The 26,911-nt window shown below is 47.7% G+C and overlaps 2 protein-coding genes and 1 long non-coding RNA gene across 3 annotated transcripts; 1 reads left to right on the top strand and 2 right to left on the bottom strand.

Annotated features, from left to right (window-relative positions):
• The first annotated feature begins 6,188 nt into the window (after nucleotides 1-6,188).
• LOC310712670 (adenosine receptor A1-like) lies at nucleotides 6,189-15,279 on the top strand. Its single transcript, XM_083515954.1, has 2 exons — nucleotides 6,189-6,469; nucleotides 13,681-15,279. The coding sequence occupies exon 2, from the start codon at nucleotides 13,775-13,777 to the stop codon at nucleotides 14,825-14,827; it is 1,053 nt and encodes a 350-aa protein (XP_083372080.1). The 5' UTR covers nucleotides 6,189-6,469; nucleotides 13,681-13,774; the 3' UTR covers nucleotides 14,828-15,279.
• A 7,672-nt stretch (nucleotides 15,280-22,951) lies between these two features.
• Nucleotides 22,952-26,613, bottom strand: SNRPD2 (small nuclear ribonucleoprotein D2 polypeptide). The gene is made up of 3 exons (XM_083516069.1): nucleotides 26,460-26,613; nucleotides 23,862-24,041; nucleotides 22,952-23,358 (listed from the first exon to the last, which is right to left on the bottom strand). Coding segments are annotated over exons 1-3 (357 nt in total). The 5' UTR covers nucleotides 26,462-26,613; the 3' UTR covers nucleotides 22,952-23,183.
• On the bottom strand, nucleotides 24,053-26,382 carry LOC310712748. The gene is made up of 3 exons (XR_014528980.1): nucleotides 25,380-26,382; nucleotides 24,873-25,208; nucleotides 24,053-24,262 (listed from the first exon to the last, which is right to left on the bottom strand). It is a non-coding gene; the product is annotated as an uncharacterized lncRNA (long non-coding RNA).
• Nucleotides 26,614-26,911: the final 298 nt, after the last annotated feature.

The raw sequence follows: 26,911 nt of genomic DNA, 5'->3' as shown, positions 1-26,911 counted from the left end.
AAAGATGGCATCCCCTCGTACAAGATCTTTAGGGGAGGCCCTTCTCTCAGTCCCGCCACCCTGACAGGCACACTTGGTGGGGAGATGGGACAGGGCCTTCTTGGTGGCTGCTCCCAGACTTTGGAACTCTCTGCCTCAAGAAGTTAGACTGGCTCCCTCCTTGCTGTCCTACTGCCAGCAGGTAAATACTTTCTTATTCCAGCAGGCTTTGGGGAACTGACTGCTTTTAATGAAAGGGCTGGTGTTGTGCTGGTTTGTAGGGTTTTAACAGATGAAGAGTTAGTTTTAATTCTTTTAATGTTTAATCGTTTTTGTAACAATTACCCCCAACATACTTTAGCTGTTCCTATTTTTATCTGTTAGTTGGTTTGAGATGCTGTCAAGGAGAAAGGCGGGGTTTAACTAAATATATACTACTAATCATAAAATCATAGCGTTGTAGAGCTGGAAGGAACCCCAAGGGTCATCTAGTCCAACCCCCTGCAACACGGGAAACTCAGATAAAAATCATCACATTTTCTCAACCACTGGTTTCAGGGTTGCCAGGAACATTATCTTCAAGCCACCCAATGCTTGAGTGAACAGGGATGTTCCCAAATTCCCCATGAAAATCGTCAATGAAAATGGCAGGCGCACTTCGCCACAGAGGAAATTCAACGAATGGGGAACCACCACTGAGAAGGCCCCATCACAGCTCAACACACCAACCGATCAGCCCCCCACTGGAGGCAGGAGCACCAAGAAGGCCTCACCTGCTGGTCATAGGGTTCCTGATATTTCATACTGTGGGACCGTGATAGTAATTTTATTATAACTGATTTTATAATGAAATGATTTTAGAATGTTGTGTTATTTGACTGTTGTTAGCCGCTCTGAGCCTGGCTTTGGCTGGGAAGGATGGGATATAAATAAAGTTTTATTATTTATTATTATTTATTACAGTGGTGCCTCGCAAGACGAAAAGAATCCGTTCTGTGATTCTCTTTGTCTAGCGTTTTTTTCGTCTTGCGAAGCAAGCCCATTGACGGATTAGCGGATTAGCGCTATTAGCGGCTTTTAGCGGCTTATCTGCTGATCGGATCAGCTGATAAGCAGCTTAGCGGCTTAGAAAAAGGGGGGGGAAGGGGAAAAAAAGCAGGAACTCTCAAGACATTGTCGTCTTGCGAAGCAAGCCCATAGGAAATTCATTTTGCTAAGCACCTCCAAAACAGAAAACTCTTTCGTCTAGCGAGTTTTCCGTCTTGCGAGGCATTCGTCTTGCGGGGCACCACTGTAAATAAAGTTTTATTATTTATTATTATTTATTATTATTAATTCAGTGAGGACCAGCAGCCTGGAAGCCCCAGGGCCAAATCTGCCCTGCCTGAGGAGTCTCAGTTGCCCTCTCCCACCATCAGTTGCCCCTAGAGAAGTGAGATTGACAGGGGTTGTGGAAATTGGGGCTGTTTGCTTGGAGGGGTGTGGGGAAAAGCCCTGATGCATCCTCCTTAAAACAGCTACTGACAGGAAAGGTTAATCTGAATTACATCGAAGCAGGACACACCCATTTAATTATTTTTCTTTCTAGCACACGCTTCTCTGGGAAAGCTAGCAGATGTGAGGCCCACCTTATCTGGAGAGTGTTTAGCTACTCCGTTAATCTGGGCTGAGGCAGCGGGGATAAAATGTTCCTAAAGCCGACATTACATCCCAGGCCCTCTGGCCTTCAGGGAAAATGATTTGTGCAAATGCAGCCGTGTGGCATCCACCAGTTTTTCATCAGTTTGCTTCCAGAATCAAAGAAACAGGCCCCTTTAGAGGCTGTTGCTGTTAACATATTCCTATTTATTTATTTAGTAAGTAACCTTACAATTTTCAGTGAGTGCCAGAGGCATGATAAGCGGGACTCTTTAAATGTGGGCATTTGAAGGGGAAAATATAGCCATTTCCCCTATATTCCAGGGGAGAGACAACTATTTATGCATTTGGCAAGGTGGTATCTGTCCTGTGAAAGCTTTCCTTTGGCTTCTGCCAACCTGGTGGCCTCTGGATGTTTTGGACTACAACTCCCATCAGCCCCCAGCATTCCCATCGCTGGGGCTGATGGGAGTTGTAGTCCAAAACATCCAGAGGCCACCAGGCCAGCGAAGACTTCTCTGCCCCCCCCCCTTTTCATTTCAGATCCATTTATCCCTGTCTTTTACAATGTTTATTTGTGTTTTAAGAGGATTGGGGATCCTCAGGCCCACAGCCCGGATGCGGCCCTCCATACCTTGCATGCTGGCCCTCCGGACGCTTATCTCCCACAGTCTTTGTCTCCCCTGCTTCTGCCTGGCTGAAATGTGTCCTAAAACTTTGGTTTTGGGCCTGCATAGAGGGTAGAGATCAAGGGGGTGGGGGGTGAATATCTGCAGGAACAAAGGCAGGGATCAGCAAACTTTTTCAGCAGGGGGCCGGTCCACTGTCCCTCAGACCTTGTGGGGGGCCGGACTATATCTTGAAAAAAAATAATGAACGAATTCCTATGCCCCACAAAGAACCCAGAGATGCATTTTAAATAAAAGCACACATTCTACTCATGTAAAAACACCAGACAGGCCCCACAAATAACCCAGAGATGCATTTTAAATAAAAGGACACATTCCACTCATGTAAAAACACGATGATTCCCAGATCGTCCACGGGCCAGATTTAGAAGGCGATTGGTCCGGATTCGGCCCCCGGGCCTTAGTTTGCCTACCCATGTACAAAGGCGATGTTTCACATTGAATTGCTCTTCTGCTTGTGTTTGATGCTGGCTCCGCCCACCACCAGGATGCGGCCCCTGAAACATTGCCCAGGACAGAATGCGGCCCCTGGAAATGCACTAGAAAGTGTGGGATGATGCTTTGACACAGCATCGTCTAACCTTCCTGCAAGCAAATCAGAATGAAGGCTTAGTAAAGAACCCGCGTTCTCTAACTGATCGGTTTGCATTCCACCTTGGAGAGAAAGAAGATTCAGACTAATAGAAAATAATAGACAAACACAGCTTAAAATTGAACAGGCAAGCACATATAGCAGTCCATAACAACAAAAGCCTTCCTATTGGGTTGCTTTTTTATATTTGATTCTATATTTTGTGGCTTTATATTTTGTTTTTGTTCTATGAGCTGCCCTGAGACCTCCAGGTATAGGCAGTATATAAATTCAATAAAAAAATAAAACATCTATCTGTCTACATCTCTGCCATCTTGAGAATTCTTTGAGCTAAACGGTGAGGTGGAAATTTATAAGGCTGTGTGGCACAGTGGTTAGAGGGTCGGACTAGGACCTGGGAGAGCAGGGTTCGAATCCCCGCTTGGCCATGCAGCTCACTGGATGGCCTTGGACCTACATCTCAGCCTAAGCTACCTCACAGGGCTGTTGTGGGCATGAAATGAGGAGGCGGAGAACCATGCCCGCCAGCCACCTTGAGCTCCTTGCAGTAAAAGTTGGATAGAAATGCAGTAAATTTATGATGATTGTGATGATAGCCCAGATGGGCAGAGTAGGAATAATAAAATTATTATAGTTACAGATAGGTAGCCGTGTTGGTCTGCCATAGTCAAAATAAAAAATTCCTTCCAGTAGCACCTTAAAGACCAACTAAGTTAGTTCTTGGTATGAGCTTTCGTGTGCATGCACACTTCTTCAGATACACACTGAATGTATCTGAAGTGTATCTGAAGAAGTGTGCATGCACACGAAAGCTCATACCAAGAACTAACTTAGTTGGTCTTTAAGGTGCTACTGGAAGGAATTTTTTATTAAAATTATTATAAAAATCATTATTATAGCAAGTCCAGGAATAAAAGGCACTATGGTGAGAGATTATGCCTCTGTGCCATCTTGCACTCCTTTGAATTTCATTTAACATCCTGACCCCCTCACATAATGTGCAAGGTTTCATTCAACCAATATTTATGTTTATCACCAAGGCAATACAAAACACAGTTTTCCCAGAACATAGATTACGCAACCGAGAGAAAGAAACAAACCCAATCCTCTATGTTTCCTCACAGAAACCCACCGATCTTCCTCTTTTGCGGACATGAAATCAGGCCGGGCTCCCACCTCCTATTAATGTGTATTTATTTATCCAGACTGTATCCACAGCTGTTCTCGGCTCTCTTCATCACTTTTAAAAGCGTAACGAGTTTAATGAGCCGTCCATTTGATAAAAGGCCTCTCACAATGGTTTGGGTGCCCCCCCCCTTCTTCTACATCAGACATGGTCCCAGATAAGAGATTTATAGGCTCGTTTGACGTAAAAGTAAATAACTTTAAAAATAAAGCAAATTAGAGGAGACTTGTTTGCTGACCCAGATGCAGAGAATAAACTGACGTGTTGTTCCTAATTCGGCACAGGCGCCGTGCTAGGTGTGGCCAACTCTTTATATCTTGCAGGGCTCCTGTGCTGCTAAAACCTAGGTAGAGCCAGCAAACGAGACTTTTTCTCTCTTTTTTTTGCAGTTGATGATTTACCTTTCATTAGATCTCCCTGCAAGGAGAAAAGGTTGATCTGTTCACTCATTGTGCACGGCCGCTGCTTAAGACAAGAGAGCCCCGGAAGAAGAAAAAGCTGGCGATTCTCCTCTTTCCTGCTTCTGCAGTGCCCACTGTGATGCCTGACGAAATTATCTCTAGGCAGCTTCCAACAAAATATTAAAATACAATAATCTATTAAACATTAAAAGCTTCCCTAAACAGGGGTGTCTTCAGATGTCTTCTAAAAATCAGGTAGTTGTTTATTTCCTTGACATCTGGTGGGAGGGCGTTCCACAGGGCAGGTGCCACCACCAAGAAGGCCCTCTGCCTGGTTCCCTGTAACTTGGCTTCTCACAGTGAGGGAACCGCCAGAAGGCCCTTGGAGCTGGACCTCAGTGTCCGGGCAGAACGATGGGGTGGAGACGCTCCTTCAGGTATACTGGGCCTTTGAGGCCATTGAGGGCTTTAAAGGTCAGCGCCAACACTTTGAATTGTGCCCGGAAACTTACTAGGAGTCTTTCAAGACAGGTGTTATGTGGTCTCAGCAGTTGCTCCCAGTCATCAGTCTAGCTGCCAGTGGCGGTGAAGTCAAACCACTGTATGAGCATCACTGCTGGGGTGCAAGCCTGGGCAGTGTTAATGGAGGTTCTGGGCTGCCCAGACGACAGGATCGCCCTGCTCAGCCTTGCTGCTGTGGTTCAAAGGGAAGCAGAGCAAGACGTTTGGCCCGAGCTTGGCTGCCGTAGTTACCGGAAGGAGGAAGAACTGTGAGGGGAGAGACTCCATCAGGCAAGGCCTCTTTCCACCTGCCTTGCTCCACCCTCTAGTCTCTTCTTCTCAATGTGTATTGTATTGTTTTATGTACTGCGGCTTGCCGTTGTTTTATTGATTATAGTTTAGATATTATTTGTTGTAACTGTTGAGTGGATTTCTGTTTAACTTTTATATGTTGATATTATTATTTTATACTAGTCTAATGATTGTTGAGGGATTCGGGTGGCGCTGTGGGTTAAACCACAGAGCCTAGGACTTGCCGATCAGAAGCTCGGCGGTTCGAATCCCCGCGACGGGGTGAGCTCCCGTTGCTCGGTCCCTGCTCCTGCCAACCTAGCATTTCGAAAGCACGCCAGTGCAAGTAGATAAATAGGTACCGCTCCGGCGGGAAGGTAAATGGCATTTCCGTGTGCGCTGCTCCGCTGCTTCTGGTTCGCCAGAAGCGGCTTAGTCATGCTGGCCACATGATCCGGAAGCTGTACGCCGGCTCCCTCGGCCAATAAAGCGAGATGAGTGCCGCAACCCCAGAGTTGGCCACGACTTGACCTAATGGTCAGGGGTCCCTTTACCTTTACCTTTAATGATTGTTGAATGTTACTTTTTTGATGCAGGTTGCCTATTTTAAAGTTAGGTTTTATTATCACATTTTTGTATTGCATTAGATTGTTATAAGATGTACATTTTTTGTTCCTTCGGCTTGTAAACCGCCTTGAGTATTGTAAGATAGAAAGACGGTATACAAATTAAAAATGATGATGATGATACGAGGCGCCATCCCACCGCCTTAGGGACTCCCCTCCGGATTTGCAGAATCACAAAGAACCGCATGGAAGAGTTGGGGGGAAACGAGCAACAGCGGGAACCCGGGACTGACAGATCCGCCGGATCCCTGGAGAACCCGGGGATTGAACCCGGAACCATCTGCATGCAAAGCAGATGTTCTGCCACGGAGCCAGGCTGCCCAGTCGCCTGCCCATCCCTTTTCGTGGAAAATACAGGTGCCTTTGTATGCCAACCGCCACTTATCAGATCTGACTTTTGAAATCATCACAACACGGGCGCCACAAAAAAAAGGACAGAGACGCAGACGGAACAGGCAGCACAGGTTGTGGAAACGCTTTGGGGGTGGCCTGTGAGCTTGCTTTTCCCACCCCACCCCAATCTTGATCTTTTCAATAGCAGCCGGTCCAGGGACAGAGATCTGTGGGTGAGTCAGAGATCCCTTTTGCTTCTTCATCAATGAAAGAAAGAAAACTTTTAAGACATGGGTAGGCAAACTAAGACCCGGGGGCCGGATCCGGACCAATCGCCTTCTAAATCCGGCCTGCGGACGGTCCGGGAATCAGTGTGTTTTTACATGAGTAGAATGTGTCCTATTATTTAAAATGCATCTCTGGGTTATTTGTGGGGCCTGCCTGGTGTTTTTATATGAGTAGAATATGTGCTTTTATGTAAAATGCATCCCTGGGATATTTGTGGGGCATAGGAATTTGTTCATTTCCCACCCAAAAAAATATAGTCCGGCCCCCAACAAGGTCTGAGGGACAGTGGACTGGCCCCCTGTTGAAAAAGTTTGCTGACCCCGTATTAAGACCTGAACTAGGCTGTGCTATCTCAACTGCCCGGAGGTCTAAATTCCCCCTTTATCTCTCCTAGCTTGGCCTCTTTAACGCTTGGGAAACTAAAAATAATGTTGCCCGATTTGTACTTGTTGGTGCTGGACCCAGAGATCATCGTCGGTGCGGAGGAGTTAGCAAACAGTGAGGGGAAGCTGTTAATTAAAAGTGTGGCCGGGTAAACGGTGGGGGGAGAGGCAAGGGTTAAAGGGTGGTCTTGGGGGGGTGCCCTTTTAAAAATATTATTTTTACTCTGCGGGAAAAGCAGCTGCGTGCATCGCAAAGGGCATTGCAGGCGAGAGATCGGCCGGCCACCCCTTTCATTTCCAACAGGCAGCCTGACATACAAATTAGCATATGGAACTATTGTGCCAACTTGTGCCATAGGCCTTTGCCCCAAACACCTGGCAACACACTGAGGGCGGGGGAATGCGAGGACTGGTGGTTGTGCCTTGAAGCAGGCTTTGGAAATGCGACTTATTTTACTCCCCACAAATTCCCCACAAATTGGGCTAGGGACAAAGGTGAGAGCTGTTTCCTGGTTCTGCTGGATCTCTCAGCGGCGTTTGATACCATCGACCATAGCATCCTTCTGGACCGTCTTGAGGGGCTGGGAGCTGGGGGCACTGTTATACAGTGGTTCCGCTCCTTCCTCCTGGGCCGTGTTCAGAAAGTGGTGGTGGGGGATGAGTGTTCAGACCCCTGGGCTCTCACTTGTGGGGTGCCTCAGGGTTCTGTCCTCTCCCCCATGCTTTTCAACATCTACATGCAGCCGCTGGGAGAGATCATCAGGAGGTTTGGGCTGGGTGTTCATCAGTATGCGGATGATACCCAGCTCTACCTCTCTTTTAAATCAGAACCAGTGAAGGTGGTGAAGGTCCTGTGTGAGTGTCTGGAGGCGGTTGGAGGATGGATGGCGGCTAACAGATTGAGGTTGAATCCTGACAAGACAGAAGTACTGTTTTGGGGGGACAGGAGGCGCGCAGGTGTGGAGGATTCCCTGGTCCTGAATGGGGTAACTGTGCCCCTGAAGGACCAGGTGCGCAGCCTGGGAGTCATTTTGGACTCACAGCTGTCCATGGAGGCACAGGTCAAATCTGTGTCCAGGGCAGCTGTTTACCAGCTCCATCTGGTACGTAGGCTGAGACCCTCCCTGCCTGCAGACTGTCTCGCCAGAGTGGTGCATGCTCTGGTTATCTCCCGCTTGGACTACTGCAATGCACTCTACATGGGGTTACCTTTGAAGGTGACTCGGAAACTACAACTAATCCAGAATGCGGCAGCTAGACTGGTGACTGGGGCGGCCGCTGAGACCATATAACACTGGTCTTGAAAGACCTACATTGGCTCCCAGTACGTTTCCGAGCACAATTCAAAGTGTTGGTGCTGACCTTTAAAGCCCTAAACGGCCTCGGTCCAGTATACCTGAAGGAGCGTCTCCACCCCCATCGTTCTGCCCAGACACTGAGGTCCAGCGCCGAGGGCCTTCTGGCGGTTCCCTCATTCCGAGAAGCAAAGCTACAGGGAACCAGGCAGAGGGCCTTCTCGGTAGTGGCACCCGCCCTGAGGAACGCCCTTCCAGCAGATGTCAAAGCGATAAACAACTACTTGACATTCAGAAGACATCTTAAGGCAGCCCTGTTCAGGGAAGTTTTTAACGTGTGATATTTTATTGTATTTTTGGTTTTTATGGAAGCCGCCCAGAGTGGCTGGGGAGGCCAAGCCAGATGGGCGGGGTATAAATAATAAATTATTATTATTATTATTATTATTATTATTATTATTATTATTATTCCCTTCCACCCAAATGCTGGGGAAAACCCAGAACATCCAACTACCTCCTTTTCGAGGGAAAATCTGTGCCCCGGATTTTTTTGTGAAATACATAACTAAAATTTAGTTTGGGTTTGGGGTTGTGTGTGTGTCCTCCTCTTAGGTCTTAAGAGTGGTTGGCAAAAATATTTGCGTCAGATTGAAGCTGGAGACAGTTGGTTAGATCCTGATAACGCCAGGGTTGCAGGTTCGAGCCCCAATGACACTCAGGGTCCCTTCCAACTCTGCAATTCTATTTGGAGGAAGTATAGGAAAGAACAGTCCTGAAACCTGGGAGGGAGCCATGTGACCCTTGACAAATAAGTTGTGTGTTGCTGGCTAGTCAGCGTAGACAAAATAGAGGCAGAAGAACAAACGGGCTGAGCTGAGACACTTTCATGCCACCTATTTAAAGCACTAAAAAGGTAAAGGGACCCCTGACAGTTAAGTCCAGTCGCAGACGACTCTGGGGTTGTGGCGCTCATCTTGCTTTACAGGCCGAGGGAGCCAGCGTTTGTCTGCAGTTTTTCCGGGTCATGTGGCCAGCATGACTAAGCTGCTTCTGGCGAAACCAGAGCAGTGCATGGAAAGGCTGTTTACCTTCCCACCAAAGCGGTACCTATTTATCTACTTGCACTTTTTGGCGTCCTTTTGAACTGCTAGGTCGGCAGGAGCAGGGACCGAGCAACGGGAGCTCACCCTGTTGCAGGGATTCGAACCGCCGACCTTCTGATCGGCAAGCCCAAGAGGCTCAGTGCTTTAGACCACAGCGCTGTAAACATGCACGAGTTTCCTCCAAAGAATCCTAAGAGCTTTTGTTCATTAAGGATGTTGAGACTTGTTAGGAGGTAGGGCTGGGCGATATACAGTGGTACCTCTACTTATGTTCACCTCCGGTTACGCATCCTTCGGGATATGTGCACAGCAAACCCAGAAGTATTTTTCCGGGTTTTGCCACATGCGCAGAAGCGCTAAATTGCACCGCACTCATGTGCAGAAACGACACCTCTGGATACACACACCTTAGGATCCGACCAGCGCTCCAGAGGTACCACTGTATCAATATATCATCCAAAACCGGTTTCGAGTTCATACTATAGCTGTCAATTTACAGATTTGAAAATAAGGGACCAGCAGCCTCAAAAATAAGGGATCAGCAGCCAAAATAAGGGATTTTCGGAGCACAGGTATGTTCGACTTCTGAGCCCCTCCGAGCCAAAGGCAGAAAGCCCAGCCAGCAGCCAAACAAAGCCTCAAGGAAAACCACCGTCACCTCTCCGCTGGGAAGCGCTGAGCAAAGGCAAGTCCCCAGGCAATGCAGCCAATTTGATCAGCACAAGGCATGCAAGCTCCACCCCCCAGTCGTTCTTAGACTCCTTATTGGGTGAGCAACGCAGCCAAGGAACATAGTTGGAGCCTCCCTCCTCCCTGGCTGTCAGGGAGGGAGGGAGAGGAGCTGCTTCCTTTGAAACCCGGGAAATTTAAGGGACATCAACAATAAGGGATAGCAGCGGGACATGGCGCTGGGATAAGGGAGTTTCCCGCCAAATAAGGGACGGTTGACAGCTATGGTTCATACCATGATATTGGTTTCCTAGTTTTTGACCTGGCAGTATGCTGTGAATTGTGGTGTGTGTTTGTGTCGACGCTGTGCAAAAATCACCAAGCGGGGAAAAACATGAAGCCAGCCAGTGCCTCTGCATAGCTCCATCCTTCTTTCGGACATTGTGATATATCAGAATTTACTGCGATGTTGAAAACCAGATATCGCCCATCTCTCTTAAGAGGCATCTCTTCCTCTCACAGAGCTACAACTCCCAGAGCCCCATGGGAAGAAGAATTGCCTGTTAAACCACTCTGGGAACTATTGCCACCTGGCAACTCTCAGCACCCTTAATAAACTACACATCCCATAATTCCTTGGGGGAAGCCATGACCATTTAAAGTGGTATCGTAGCCCTCTAAACTTATGGTGTGAATGTGGCTCTGGTCACGAGGCAGTTTTGGTGGGACAGGGTTTCACAGCCAATGCTTGGGAAGGAGCTGTGAGATCCATGGTTGCTACTTTCAATGTGCTATTGTTGTTGTTGTTTAGTCGTGTCCGACTCTTCGTGACCCCCTGGACCAGAGCACGCCAGGCACTCCTGTCTTCCACTGCCTCCCGCAGTTTGGTCAAACTCATGCTGGTAGCTTCGAGAACACTATCCAAAGAATGATGAATGATGAACCATCTCGTCCTCTGTCATCCCCTTCTCCTTGTGCCCTCCATCTTTCCCAACATCAGGGTCTTTTCCAGGGAGTCTTCGCTTCTCATGAGGTGGCCAAAATATTGGAGCCTCGGCTTCAGGATCTGTCCTTCCAGTGAGCACTCAGGACTGATTTCCTTCAGAATGGAGAGGTTTGATCTTCTTACAGTCCATGGGACTCTCAAGAGTCTCCTCCAGCACCAGAATTCAAAAGCATCAATTCTTTGGCGATCAGCCTTCTTTATGGTCCAGCTCTCACTTCCATACATCACTACTGGGAAAACCATAGCTTTTAGACCATACCAAACTAGATAGACCAATAGTCCAAACATCTTTCCAAGTTTCTGTGTTCTTCAGACAGGACCCCCTTGGGTTTCCTGGAAACGTATCAGCTTCCTTAATGAGAAGATAAATAATGGCAGTGATAATGTTTGTCGGCCACTAGAAATTTTCTGCTAGCTAGAGCATTTGAGGTGCATTTTTGGGGGGAGCAATGATGCCATGATCAGTGCCTGGCGTGAATTGAGGGTGCAGTTTAGAACATTCCCCCTAAATCCTCTTCACTGAGCAGATTCTCTATCTCTCTCACACCTCGCCCAGCAGATGAGTCCATGTGGAAAGGGTGCCATTCCCTGACTGAGGAGAGTCTGGAAAACCACAGGTACAGAAAAAGGATGCAATCTGGGAACGCTGTCATATATTTGTAAGCAATTTCTGAGTGGAAGCGGAAGAATCAGCCGCAAAGACTCTAGTTTTAAGGTGCCTTCGGTGCAAAACAGAGTCCTGGTTTATCAGAGAAGTTTTGGTCAGTCAGTGCAAGTAAACTGTTTTAAAGGTTGTGTTTTATATTAATGTAACCCAGCCTGAGACCTTCTGACGAAGGGCAGATAGTAATATATAATAAGTAAATAATAACATGCCTCATTCCTGGTGTCACTCGGGAGTTCTAAGAAAGAAAGAAACAAAGAAATCGGTGCAGTTTTGAAAGGTTCTGGCTGCCATCTTCATTTGATATGGTGTCCAACAGTATCCAGGCAGAGACAGAAACCTGCTATTCGACCTCAGGAACCATCATGCAAAACTTGGTTACAATATCTTGAGAGGCGCCCCTAATACATAGTACCTGGCATTGCTCAGGAATGCTGATAAACCAAAAAAATCAGTGCATTGTGAAAAATCAGTGCAGTTCTGAAAGGTTCAGCCCAGCACCACATCGATTAACAATGGCACCAAAACATAGAGGACAAACCTCCTTCTCGATCTCAAGAACCAACATGCAAAACTTGATTATGGTCTCTTAAGGGGTGTTCAAATGCATAGGAAACATGAACAGCTTTCAAAATATGTAGCAGATGCAGCAATAGCAGACCCTCGAAGTGTCCCTGTTTTCCAAGGACAGTGCCGTATTTACAGAAGCCGTCCCGGTTTCTGATTTGATTCCAAAATGTCCCACTTTTCCTTAGGATGTCCCTATTTTCATCAGAGAAATGTTGGAGGGTATGGAGTTATGCGATCCCGAGCCAAGGAGATAAGTAACTATGCAACCTTTACCAGACATCTGAACGTGCCCTGTATAGGGGAGTTTTTAAAATGTGAATGTTTGATTGTCTTTTTATATATGTTGGAAGACGCCCAGAGTGGCTGGGGCAACCCAGTCAGAAGGGCAGTGTATAAATATTGTTGTTGTTGTTGTTGTTGTTGTTGTTGTTGTTGTTGTTGTTGTTGTTATTTATTACATGTGAACCTCGGTTTTCGAGCATCTCAGAAGCCAAATGTTTTCTACTCATATTCTACTCATGTAAAAACACGCTGATTCCCAGACTGTCCGTGGGCCAGATTTAGAAGGCGGTTGGGCCGGATCCGGCCCCCGGGCCTTATTTTGACTACCCATGCCCAACACCAATCCTAGACCTGTGGTGGTTTGATAGCAGTTCTACCTTGCAGAGAAAAAAGTACAAAGTGCAGCTCTGTCTACAGAAATGCATACACTGTAAAGTGGTACCTCGGGTTACAGACACTTCACGTTACAGATGCTTCAGGTTACAGATCGCTAACCCAGAAATAGTACTTCGGGTTAAGAACTTTGCCTCAGCATGAGAGCAGAAATCGTGCTCTGGCGGGGCGGCGGCAGTGGGAGACCCCATTAGCTAAAGTAGCACCTCAGGTTAAGAACAGTTTCAGGTTAAGAATGGACCTCCAGAACGAATTAAGTTCTTACCCCAAAGTACCACTGTATTATTATTATTATTATTATTATTATTATTATTATTATTATTATTATTGGATAGGTAAATGTAAAGGGACTCCTGACCATTAGATCCAGTCGTGACCGACTCTGGGGTTGCGGTGCTTATCTCGCTTTATTGGCCGAGGGAGCCGGCGTACAGCTTCCGGGTCATGTGGCCAGTATGACTAAGCCGCTTCTGGTGAACCAGAGCAGCGCACGGAAATGCCATTTACCTTCCTGCCGGAGCGGTACCTATTTATCTACTTGCACTTTGACGTGCTTTCGAACTGCTAGGTTGGCAGGAGCAGGGACCGAGCAACGGGCGCTCACCCCATCACGGGGATTCGAACCGCCGACCTTCTGATCGGCAAGCCCTAGGCTCAGTGGTTTAACCCACAGCGCCACCCGTGTCCCTTTTTATTATTGGATAGGATAATATCAGTAAAATGTTGGAGGGTATGCAATACCTATTTATCAATTGACTGAACTCTTCCTCCTTCCCTGCCCTATTTCACAGACTCCCGGGCTTCCTCAGGACTCACAAGGGCCCAGCAACCCCTGGAGTCTGGAGAGCTTTTCCCTAACAGCGTCAACATGGCTGCTGCTCCATAATGGCTGCCTATGACCATTCGCCCTCCATGCAGCAGCAGCCCCTCCAAGCCGTGAACGCCACGTCGCCTCCGGCCCTGGACGTCCCCTACTTACTGAGCGAGAGCCTGATTGCGCTGTTCTCCATCGTGGGCAACGTCTTCATCTGCGCCGTCGTCCTACAGAGCCGGAAGCTGCGGGCCGTCGTCACAAACTACTTCCTCGTCTCGCTGGCGGTGGCAGACGTCTTGGTTGGGGCGGTGGTCATCCCTTTTGCCCAATTTACCGACCTGGGTTTGCCCCGCTACCGGTCGCAGCTCTGCCTCCTGATGTTGTGCATGCTGCTGGTGTTGACGCAAGCCTCCGTCTTCGGGCTGCTGGCCATCGCCGTCGAGAGGTACATCTCCATCCTCAAGCCTTTCCAGTACAAATCCTGGATGAGCCCCCTCAACGCCCTCCTGGTGATCTTGGCGTCCTGGGTGCTGGCTCTTCTGATCGGCCTACTGCCCATGATGGGCTGGCACAAGCCCTTGCCAGCCAGCGGGGAGTGCCTCTTCAACGACATCATCACAAACACCTACATGGTCTACTTCAACTTCATGGCCTGCATGCTGGCTCCTCTGCTGGTCATGATGGTCCTGTACGGGCGCATCTTCCTAGAGGTCAAGCAGCAAATCCGCAAAGTGGCCGAGGGGGAGGTGGACGTCAGTGCCCAGGAGAGGCGGCGGATGATTGTCCGCAAAGAGCTGCAGACAGCCACGTCGCTGTTCATCATCCTCTTTTTCTTCACCGTCTGCTGGCTCCCGGTCCACATTCTCAACACGGTCATGCTGCTCTGTCCCACCTGCCCCATCCCGAACCAGCTCATCCTGGCCTCCATCATCCTCTCCCATGCCAACTCCGCCATCAACCCGGTCATCTACGTCTTCCGCATGAGATCCTTCCGGAAAGCCTTCGAGAGCGCCTTTTCGGGCATCTGCTCCTCCCCTGCCACGGATGCCTTCTCCACCTCCAGGGTAACGCCTTCCAACGTCTCGGAGGTGCCTCTTCGGAATCTGTCTTTGCCGGGGAAGTGAAGGCAGATTCTCAGCTTGAGGCTGGCAGGGCTGCAAGGCAGGAGGCCGACAGCAGGTGGCGCTAGAGCCGACGGCAGGTTGTACACAGGGAGGCAGGCAAGTAGGGGGTTGGCTGAGGGTGGCTGAGAATGGTGGGGCAGTGCCCCCCTTCACCCTAATGGACCAGCCTCTGCTACAACTTCCTGATGTAACAACTTCCTAATGTAACAGATGGGCGAAGATGTCGAATTTCACTCCGTTTCCAATCTTTCCCACCTTAAATTCTGCTCTCTACATTTCCACAACAGCTAGCGTTTTCCATTAAGAAGTCCTCACGAAAATTCACCAGCATTTTAGTGAAAAATTTCCCTTGCATGTGCACGTTTCATATGCACCTTTCCCTCACAGACACATTTTTGCAAGGCGATTTCCCTCAATATAACGCATTTTGGAACAACCTTGATGCTCACCTGTGCCTTAATATGCACACTGTGATAGGGGCATTTTTGTGCTGCGTGACTTTTTGCATTGCAAAATTCAGAGAACTGCAAATTTCAAAGGACGGCTAGGTTTCGGTCCACATTTCAGAAAGCACAAGCTTGCTTTTAAATGTGAAGTGACTCCAATTCCCCTCCCATCCCTAAGAGCGCTCCAGGTCAGGGTTCCAGCCAGGCCAGTCATACCCTTTCCTGGACACTCCATTCCACTTAGTTCCATTATGTCCCTTACCCAACAATCAGTTGCATCCCATGTTCCCTGGGCATGCTAGGACGCCAGTGGGGTGTTTTGGGGTTGCTAAACCTCCCCCACCATAGGGTTTCCCTCCCCCAAAAGACTTATGCAAAGCTTGGAAGTTTCTCCAAAGTTCCTCTCCCCCTTGAGGACAGGTTGGGCTGTTTCAGCTACATCAGAATATACACGTTTTGCTATTGGTACATAGAATATGAATTGTGTGCTGTGGGAAGGCCTTCCATCTGACATTGCTTTAACTGGACAAGTCCATTGATTAGTGTGCTGGGGGGGCGGCTAGGATTATGGGGAGGTGGGGAATGGCACCTGCTCCTTTCCCACCTTTCATTAGTTTTATAAACCGGTTGCTGCGTGAGATTTGGTATCTACGTTCTCCACAAGAGGGTGCTCCAAGACTTCGCACACATTGAAGTCCCTGTGCCCCATCCTCTGCTGCCTATTGCCACTTTTAATTCCTGAAGAGAGAAAGCAAAGAACCAGCTAGACTCAGATGGAGTGAGGAATCAAAACATTTCTCTGTGTATGCTGTTGAAATGCTGTCCTGAATGGGGCTGTGCAAACCTGTCAATTTCAGATTCTCTTGCTTTCTAATTTCTCCAGTCCCAAATTCAGTCTTGCCAAAGTGCTGCATGCTCTAGTTATCTCCTGTTTGGACTACTGCAATGCACTCTACTTGGGGCTACCTTTGAAGGTGATCCGGAAACTACAAGAGACCATATAACACTGGTCCTGAAAGAACTACACTGGCTCCCAGTACGTTTCCGAGCACAATTCAAAGTGCTGGTGTTGACCTTTAAAGCCCTAAACGGCCTCGGCCCAGTATACCTGAAGGAGCGTCTCCACCCCCATCATTCAGCCCAGACACTGAGATCCAGCGCCAAGCGCCTTCTGGTGGCTCTCTCACTGCGAGAAGCGAAGTTACAGGGAACCAGGCAGAGGGCCTTCTTGGTAGTGGCGCCCGCCCTGTGGAAGGCTCTCCCATCAGATGTCAAGGAAATAAACAACTCTCTGGCTTTTAGAAGACACCTGAAGGCAGCTTTGTTTAGGGAAGCTTTTAATGTTTAATAGATTATTGTATTTTAATATTTTGTTGGAAGCCGGCTAGAGTGGCTTGGGAAACCCGGTCAGATGGGTGGGGTATAAATAAATAAATAATAATAATAATAATAATAATAATAATAATAATAATAATTTATTTATACCCTGCCCATCTGGCTGGGTTTCCCCAGCCACTCTGGGCAGCTTCCAACCAAATATTAAAGCAATACAGCATTGTCTTTTAAAAGTAAAATAGGTGTTTATTGCCTTGACATCTGCTGGGAGGGCGTTCCACAGGGCAGGCACCACTACCGAGAAGGCCCTCTGCCTGGTTCCCTGTTACCTCACTTCTCGCAGCGAGGAAACCGCCAGAAGGCCCTCGGCACTGGATCTCAGTGTCCGGGCTGGATGATGGGGGTGGAGATGCTCCTTCAGGTATACAACCTCTGCTTAAGTGTATAAAAACTACGCATGGCACGGCGAAAGGAGGCAGAGGTTTCTCTCTCTGTCTCATAATTCTAGAACTCAGGGACATTCAAACTGAAGACTCAGGACAAATAAAAGGAAGTTCTCCCTCATGCTGCGCCGAGTTAAAGTATGGAATTTGCTCCTGTGAGAGGCAGCGATGGCCACCAACTTGGATGGCTTTAAAACGCAATTCTATAAATTCATGGAGGAAGAGAGGTCTATTGATGGCTACTAAGGAAATCAGCCCTGAGTGCTCACTGGAAGGACAGATCCTGAAGCTGAGACTCCAATACTTTGGCCAGCTCATGAGAAGAGAAGACTCCCTGGAAAAGACCCTGGTGTTGGGAAAGATGGAGGGCACAAGGAGAAGGGGACGACAGAGGACGAGATGGTTGGACAGTGTTCTCGAAGCTACCAGCATGAGTTTGACCAAACTGCGGGAGGCAGTGGAAGACAGGAGTGCCTGGCGTGCTCTGGTCCAGGGGGTCACGAAGAGTCGGACATGACTAAACGACTAAACAACAGTCGCAATGGCTGTGGTGCGCCTGCATTTTCAGAGACAGTGATGCTTCTCAGTACTAGTCTCCGGGGACTACAAGCTGAGAGGCTCGTCTTGTGCTCAGGGTCCCCAGAGGCATCTGCTTGGCCACCTGAGAACAGGATGAGGCCACTGGCCTGACCCTCTTCTTATGGTCTTCTCCAGTGCTTTGGGCTTCAAGCTGGTGAGAGGTAGAGATGGGTCCAGCCAGGACCTGGCAGTTCTCAAGCTTCCCCTTATCAGCCTCCTCTCCCTTTCGTCCTGAATTAATCATCAGGACTCCGCTGTCTCCCCGTTTCCTGAACATCAGTTGTCGCCTCTGCAGAAACCTCTGACTTGTCGAAATTGGAGCCTCGTCCTGCGCTAAACCCGAGCTGCAATATTGAGCTGGATCTCCTTGCCTGCCTGGATGGATGGATGGATGGCCGGGCTGGCTGGGGGAGGGGGTGGGATGTTGGGGGAAGAGAAAAGAGATATTGGCCAGAGCCTCTAGCTTTAACAGGGGACTCTGAAACACTTCCGAAAGGCTTATTCACTATGGGCCAATTCACACCTTGCAAAGCAGGAGTCAGCATGCTGTTGAGAAAGGTATCCATTGCCTTACGCCCAAGATCATTTGCAGGAAGTCTGCTAATCACCAATTTCCATAGATGTGCAGAAGTAACTTATACCATCTGCATATCAGATATATTTCCTGGAGGGCCACTTTGAAACTGCAGTCAGGGTAGTTTCCCCTTTGGCCGTCCCCACCCACAACCTGCTTACAAGCCCAGAGTGCACTTGTTCCATGATGCATACTGTATGCTTGTGAAACGTGTATGCTTGTGAAACATGGGCCACTTGTAAACGCCATCTCCAATTCCTCGAAAGATTCCATCAATGGTGTCTCCAAAAATTTTTACACTTAGGGAGACAGGCGAACTAATGCCAGTGTACTGGAAGAAGCAAAGATCAGCAATGTCAAAACAATGATTCTTCAACATCAACCTCGTTGGACTGGTCATGTTGTGCGGATGCCTGATGATCATCTTCCAAAACGAAACTATTCCGAACTTAAAAATGGAAAGCATAATGCTGGTGGTCAGCAAAAGAGGTTCTCTCAAGGCAAATATAAAAAAATGTAGTGTAAACACTGACAACTGGGAAACACCGTCCTGCGAGTGCTCCAACTGGAGAACAGCCTTTACCAAAGGTGTCATGGACTTTGAAATAAAAAAAATTCCTTCCAGTAGCACCTTAAAGACCAACTAAGTTAGTTCTTGGTATGAGCTTTCGTGTGCATGCACACTTCTTCAGATACCAAAGAAAAAGTGTGTATCTGAAGAAGTGTGTATCTGAAGAAGTGTGCATGCACACGAAAGCTCATACCAAGAACTAACTTAGTTGGTCTTTAAGGTGCTACTGGAAGGAATTTTTTTATTTTGACTATGGCAGACCAACACGGCTACCTATCTGTAACTGGAACCATGGACTTTGAAGACATTTGAGTTCAGGATGAAAGGGAGAAACGTGCTAAGAGGAAGGCACGTTTGACAAACTCTCGCCGTGATCAACTCCCGCCCGGAAACCTGTGTCCCCACGGTGGAAGCATGTGTGGATCCAGAATTGGCCTCCAGTCACTTACGGACTCACTGTTAAAGCCGTGTTTTTGGAAGACAATCTTACTCGGCTATGAGTGATTGCCAAAGATGACCACTCTGAACACCTGAGGGGCACTGCTGAAAGTAAGTAGGCACAGCCAGAGTTTCATCAGTGGCTGGATAGGAAACAAGTTGGTGACTATTTATCCCACCTTGAGTCTCTCGATAGAAATATCCTGATTGTGGAGGAGCCGGTTGTTGCTCCCAGACTCCAGCTACCATTTCCTCCTGCACAAGTACCACCTTTTCCCCCTATGCAGAAGGCTCTTGAGTGGTAAGTGGTCAAAGCGTGACAAAGATGTCAAAGCGATAAACAACTACCTGACATTCAGAAGATATCTTAAGGCAGCCCTGTTCAGGGAAGTTTTTAACGTGTGATATTTTACTGTATTTTTGGTTTCTATGGAAGCCGCCCAGAGTGGCTGGGGAGGCCCAGCCAGATGGGCGGGGTATAAATAATAAATTATTATTATATTATTATTATTATAAGCAGCTCAAATCATGCTCAGCATCCTTCGAGCTCAGCATCCTCTCGTCACAAACCACCACCACCACCCCGCCCTTCATGGCTTGGGTGCAGAATCTGAGCTGGGGCGTTAGAACGGAGTAGTGGGGCTGACTTAATGGATGAGCTTTGGAAAGTTTCAAAATTCAGCAGTTAGCATTTACTGGACTGTTACACCCAGAAAGCACATCCATTATTCAGACATGTAAGAAAAAACCTGGAACCATCAGCGCTCACCTGTGAATTCCAAAATTCACCAGATTCAGACATGTCATTAATTAACACTTCCAGCTTTTTAACAGTTCCCCCACTGACCTTCAAAATTCCGAGGTGCACATTTTGTGTTTCATCTTCAGGGAGCAGTGGTTAGTTTTTAAGACCTGAGCAATATCCCAAGTCTTTCTTAATCTGATGGGCCTCTGCACTCCTCGTTCAATGCAGTGCCTATGAACCTGAAATCTTTTCTCAAATCCCTTCCTCCGTATCTACCATGCTGAAATAAAATACGGGGCACCCCAAATAGCCTGGTTTTTTTTTCCCCCCTTTTTCCTGCCAGGCACCTTCTGACGATTCGCCCATCTGTCCCTGTATAAAATTCCCCAGTGTGTTTGTGCTGCTGTGCCCCGTCGACTGATTGCCCGCCCCTAGGGGGTAATCGATACTTTAAGTAAATTTGTTTTTAAGCAACGCTGCAGCCCCGTAAGACACCGCTCGTAGGACGCACTAGGCGGTAAAAGGTTTGCCCTGTATCAAAGCAAGACAATGTCACTTTCAGAGGCTGGAGAGGGTTAGGGTTTCACCTGGGGGCTGGGAGGAAGCCAGCTGGGCCTAAGGAATGAGCTCATGCTGACATAGGGAGAGGAAGAGATGCACACACAATAGAGAGGAGCAGATACCAGGCACAGCCATCAGCACAACAAGCAGGCTGAAATAATATGGGGAGGCAGCTTTGGGGTTTAGGAACAATCCTAGCTTTCCTCAACCTGGCGGCCTCCCAGATGGTTCAGACTGCAAATCCCGTTAGCCTCAGTAAGCAGGGGGTTACAGGAAGAACAGCCCCACAGTGTCATGTTTTATGAAGAGTTACAGTGTTCAACTTAAGAGGCAAAGGGAAATGGCTGCAGCTTAGTGCTGGAGCATCTGATCTGAATGGAGAAAGTCCTTTGCTCAGTCCCTGGCATCTCCTAAGTAGGAGACTGTATCCAGTCTAAAAACCCTGGAGAGCTTCTGCCAGCACTGAAGTAGATCGACTAATGGTCTATATTAGGCAGCTTCCTGTGCTACTAAATTGAACTTGGGGAAACATTTTTCTAACTCAATTTTGTATTTTTTTTTACAAACAGAATATTTCATTGTCTGTTCCAAGTTTCCAGCCCCCAGGTGTGTGGGATGAGTAGTTGGGGAGAGCAGCTTTTAATCTTCTAGCTTAGGAAGGCTTTTCTTCATTGCGGTCCTGCTCTTCTATTGTTTGGCTTGATTGATGACTGATTTATGGCACTTTCTTGCGCTCCGTTGTGTATTTTGTTTTAATACTCTGTTCAAAGCTTTGGGAGCCCAAACAGCAGTATATAAATAAACTGTGATAAAAATAAATTGCAATGGTCACTTCGTTTGTGTGGTTTTTACAACACTCAACAAGGATGCTATCAAATTTTTAAAGAATATATGCTGAAATTCCGATGCTGGCAAATTGATGCAGAAACATCCCTCCCCTGCAGTTGTTGCTGTTATTAAATTTGTACACTGCCCTATACCTGTAGATCTCACAACATAAAATTACAATATTAAAAACACAAAATACACCATAAAAATAAGAACAAAGACAACCCAATAATCCCTCCATCCGCTGCTGCTGATCAAAACATTTATGCAATGTTTTGGGATATGAATTTGAAAATTCCCAAGACTGCAAACTGGTGCAAATTTTGTCTCAAGTACAGTTGTACCTTGGAAGTCGAACGGAATCCGTTCCGGAAGTCCGCTCGACTTCCAAAACGTTCGGAAACCAAAGGGTGGCTTCCGATTGGCTGCAGGAAGCTTCTGCAGCCAATCAGAATCTGTGGAAGCCCCGTCAGACGTTCAGGTTCTAAAGAACATTTGCAAACCGGAACACTCACTTCTGGGTTTGCGGCGTTCAGGAGCCCAAACATCTGAGTACCAAGGGACGACTGAACAGGCATATTGTATTATTCCGTCTCTAGGTTTCATTCTGAACAATACATCTTAAGTTTTTAAAAGTCTGGGGATATTTTTAAGGAATGGGGGGAACAGAAGTGAAGAACCTTTCTCTACCTTTTAGCTAAAACCTACAAGCCTCAACAGCAGGCTTGTTCCAAACTCTAGGACTTGCAGGCAGCTCTGTCCAAGTCAGTGAAGCCACCAGGGCCCAGAACACAACTTCTGTTCTCATACCAAATGAAGATGTTTTGCTGTACTTGCTGTAGGGAATGCTGATAAGGTGTGGGGATACAGATAGACCTATATCGGTGGGAGAAGTCAAAAGCTTTCAGTTTGGGGAGTGGCTTCTTTTCCTACCTAATGCTCTCAGCACAGAGGACTTCAGGCTCCAAGCATGTACTGTATTTTTCGCTCTACAGTGGTGCCCCGCAAGACGAATGCCTCGCAAGACGGAAACTTGCTAGACGAAAGTGTTTTCCGTTTTGGAGGTGCTTCGCAAAACGAATTTCCTATGGGCTTGCTTCGCAAGACGACAATGTCTTGCGAGTTCCTGCTGGTTTTTTCCCCTCCCCCTCTTTTTCTAAGCCGCTAATCAGCTGATCTGTCAATGGGATTGCTTCGCAAGACGAAAAAACAGCTAGACGAAGAGAATCACAGAACGGATTCTTTTTGTCTTGCGAGGCACCACTGTATAGGGTGCACTGGACTATAGGGCGGACCTAGGTTTTTTTTTGGGGGGGGGATAAAGGAAAAAAAATATCCCCCCCAAGCCCCTAAGAGCAAAGAAGCCAAGACAGCCAGCGGGATCGACCCCTCTCGCTCTCCAGGCTTCAGTGAAAGCCTGCATTCGCTCCATAGGACGCACACACATACCCCTTCATTTTTGGAGGCGGAAAAGTGCGTCTTATAGAGCGAAAAATACAGTAACCCACAGCTCAGCTCCCACCAGCCACAAGATTCCCATCCCCTTCATTGCCATCAAAAACTTCACCAGGTAGAAGAGCCTGTGCCAAACAAAAAAGCAGAAAGAGGATTTTAACAAAATGTTTATTACAAAAGAAAAGGTCATCATATATGAACATAACCAGGTGTCTGGGGATTGGAATTTGCCTTATCACCTCTATGAATAGCAAGAAGCCTTGCACTTTCCTTCATCGGGGTACTGTGTATTCTTTGCTCAAAAATACTTTTAAATGCCTCTTGTTGGTTTCTTGATTAGACCACTAGGCTCCCAAGTACCTACAGCCTGCTGACAGCCTATTATTTGCCAGCGATTAGAGGGTTCCTCAGCACCACAATGACTGAATCTCCACGCAGGAACATCTTGGAGATGTAGCGGTCCTTGTTGACAGGTTTCGATTTCTTCTTGCCTTTCCCACTCTTGGGCACCTCTGTCCACATCTCCTTCACGTTTTCCAACACCATGTTGCAGTGCCTGGTGGGGAGAGGAAGCTGTTACCTGGATGCAAGGCTCTCTCTTTCCTGCTACCAACAAATGGGGAGGGAACAAAACATCCCTCTCTCTGTGACCAAGGAACACCCCCATTCTCTAGAGAGTCCAGAAGAACCTCAAAGGGGAATTGTTCAATTCCCAGTGAACAAATTATACTGTTGTTAAATTTATAAACGGATCACCGCCGCAGGAATAGGATGGGCACTATCAACACACATGTCAGTTGACAAAGACCAGGGTAAAGAGATGGATATTCAGCATTTGCTGAAAGCGCTGTAATGAAGAAACCAGACACATCGTTGTGGGGAGAGCATTCCGCAACTGGGGCTGCAAGAGAATCCCCTCTCCTGGGCCAACACTCCTCTCCCTGAACTTCTGAAGGAGATGGAACTACCAAGGGGAAAACTGGAAATCTGCCACTTATTTTGAAAGTCTGAACTTGATCTGTCTTTATTTACCTCCGAGCAAGCATCAGAGGATCCTACCTGTCAAAGGCTTTGACCCGGCCAAGCAGTTTCTTGTTGTTTCGACAGTTGATTAGCACCTGCGTATTGTTTTTGACGGACTGGGTGAGAACAGAAAGGGGCCCTGTGTTGAACTCTTCCTCCTCCCTCTTCTGGAGCTCCTCTGGGGTCATCTCACTCTTGGGCTTGTTTAAGAGGCTCCTGAGGAGGAAGAAAAGAGACGGCGCTTGTCAAGTCCCATAGGATAACTACGCAGGCATCTGGTGCACGACAACCAGCACCGACTAAATGTGACTTGGCAATATAAAATACGTTCTAGTGGTTATACGACTAGTATCGACGCATCCTTTCACTGCAAGCATGGAAGAAGCACTGTGGTGCAGGGGCGGTGGAAGGAAAAAAAAGAGAAAGATCATAGAATCCTAGAGTTGGAAGAGACCACAAGGGCCATCGAGTCCAACCCCCTGCCAAGCAGGAAACACCATCAGAGCACTCCTGACATATGGTTGTCAAGCCTCTGCTTAAAGACCTCCAAAGGAGGAGACTCCACCACACTCCTTGGCAGCAAATTCCACTGTCGAACAGCTCTTACTGTTCTTCGTAATGTTTAGGTGGAATCTTCTTTCTTGTAGTTTGGATCCATTGCTCCGTGTCCGCTTCTCTGGAGCAGCAGAAAACAACCTTTCTCCCTCCTCTATATGACATCCTTTTATATATTTGAACATGGCTATCATATCACCCCTTAACCTCCTCTTCTCCAGGCTAAACATGCCCAGCTCCCTTAGCCGTTCCTCATAAGGCATCGTTTCCAGGCCTTTGACCATTTTGGTTGCCCTCCTCTGGACACGTTCCAGTTTGTCAGTGTCCTTCTTGAACTGTGGTGCCCAGAACTGGACACAGTACTCCAGGTGAGGTCTGACCAGAGCAGAATACAGTGGCCCTACTACTTCCCTTGATCTAGATGCTATACTCCTATTGATGCAGCCCAGAATTGCATTGGCTTTTTTAGCTGCCGCGTCGTATCCTAGCCACCAAGAATCATTATTCATCCACTTAAACATTTTAAGGCAGTAGACACAACCCACTAAAAGTCTCCTGTGCAGGGGAGCGATGTGATTACTGTGGAAGCAAAATCTCCGCTGCTCATAACTAACAGGCAATAAAATTATCCTAACTGTTGTTGTTGTTTACCCACCCTTCACCCTAAGGTGCCAGGGCAGATTACAGTGATCAAAACACAATATTAAAAAACAGTTTTGAAACAAGTTAAGAGTCACAAACTCTAAGGTGGCTCCTTTAAAATATGCACCCAATTACTTTGCTACATAGCGCCCTTTACCAAAGTACAGTGGTACCTCGGGTTAAGTACTTACCGTATTTTTCGCTCTATAACACGCACCCGACCATAACACGCACGTAGTTTTTAGAGGAGGAAAATCCGTAGGCATGCCACCCGTAGGCATTCCCTCCATAACACGCACAGACATTTCCCCTTACTTTTTAGGAGGAAAAAAGTGAGTGTTATGGTGCAAAAAATACGGTAATTTGTTCCGGAGGTGCGTTCTTAACCTGAAACTGTTCTTAACCTGAAGCAACACTTTGGTTAATGGAGCCTCCTGCTGCTGCCATGCCGCCGGAGCACGATTTCTGTTCTCATCCTGAAGCAAAGTTCTTAACCCGAGGTAATATTTCTGGGTTAGTGGAGTCTGTAACCTGAAGCGTATGTAACCCAAGGTACCACTGTAAAGGCAAGGTGGTTGGAAACATGCTATTGCAGGACCCCTCCCATCTGAATCGGCAAAATTATTCCACTAGCCACTGGGAAGCATCTTGGAAGCAGCCAAATAAGCCAAGAGGGAAGACCCTGGGCATGAGGAAGAGGCCAGTAGCTGGATCAGACCAAAGCGGCGAAGGGGAGGCAGCGAGTCCCAGCATTCTGTTCTTAAGGTGGCCAACCAGCTGCTAGTAAGGGAAGCCCAGAGGCAGCGCATGAAGGCCGTGACTCCCCCTTCCCACTTGCAAACAACCAAGGTGAACGAGAAAAGGGGCGGCAGAGAAGAGGATGGTGTCAGGGGGCAGAGCTGGGGGTAGCCTTTCCAATAAGGCAGCGGGAGCCATTTAATTCCATGAATGCTTTGTTAATGACCGGTTTCCACCACTACCCCCACTATGTTTTTAGCTGCTCCCTCCCTCCCTCTCTTTTTTTTACAGGTAGGTAGCCATGCTGGTCTGCCGTAGTCGAAATAAAATTTAAAAATTCAATCCAGTAGCACCTTAGAGACCAACTAATATCTGAAGAAGTGTGCATGCACACGAAAGCTCACACCAATAACAAAATTAGCTGGTCTCTAAGGTGCTACTGGAAGGATTTTTTTAAAATTTTGTCTCTTTTTTCTAAGCCTTCTTGAGTCCCTGTAAGGGAAGAAGGTGGGACATAAATAAATACGGCAGTAATTATAACGCTCTTAAACAGGGGCGCCTATTCGAATATTTACGGTATAGTGATGAGGACACCCCCCCAAAAAAATCCTGACCCACAAGAAAGGGGACCTCCCCACCCCCCACCCCCCAAAAACCCGGCCTCCTTCTCTTCCACCCCCCTCCCCGGCTCGTCCTCACATGGCTGGGCCCTTCTCGTCTTCCTAGCCGTCGACTCGCGCGGCGAACTGCTCCGTCGCGGCTTTGCAAATGTGAGCGCCTTCCCGGGCTTCCGCTTCCGGGGCATTTCCAAGCCTGCCCGGCCGGCCCTTCCAGGCCTACCGTCTCTATGGCTTTGCGGCTACGGCGCGCGAGAAGAGGCAAAACACCCCGCGAAACGGCTTTGCCCTGCCTGTGAGCTGTTTACTCGCTTGGGCATTTCCTGGGAAAGAAGCCCCTGTTGGACCTTCTTTTCGAGTAAAATCTGGCCTCCAGACATTGCACTTTTTTTGTTAGGGGGGGAATGCATAATAATAATAATAATAATAATAATAATAATCCATTTATAATGGAGGAAGGGCGTTCCTAAATCAGTCAAACCGCAGCAAAAATGAAGGGAAAAGATGCTTGCCATATTTCAAAAAGTGAAAATC

Source organism: Podarcis liolepis (assembly GCF_965112155.1).
Source record: "Podarcis liolepis genome assembly, chromosome: 7".
NCBI lineage: Eukaryota > Metazoa > Chordata > Lepidosauria > Squamata > Lacertidae > Podarcis > Podarcis liolepis.
The sequence above is the reverse complement of the archived record's forward strand: the minus strand, read 5'-3'. Positions and strand labels throughout refer to the sequence as shown.

Excerpts from the sequence above, each read along its gene's own strand:
- LOC310712670 (XM_083515954.1), top strand. The coding sequence starts at position 13,775 with ATGGCTGCCTATGACCATTCGCCCTCCATGCAGCAGCAGCCCCTCCAA.
- SNRPD2 (XM_083516069.1), bottom strand. Across the intron at positions 23,359-23,861 it reads CGGGTCAAAGCCTTTGACAG|GCACTGCAACATGGTGTTGG; the intron begins GTAGGATCCTCT and ends TCTCCCCACCAG.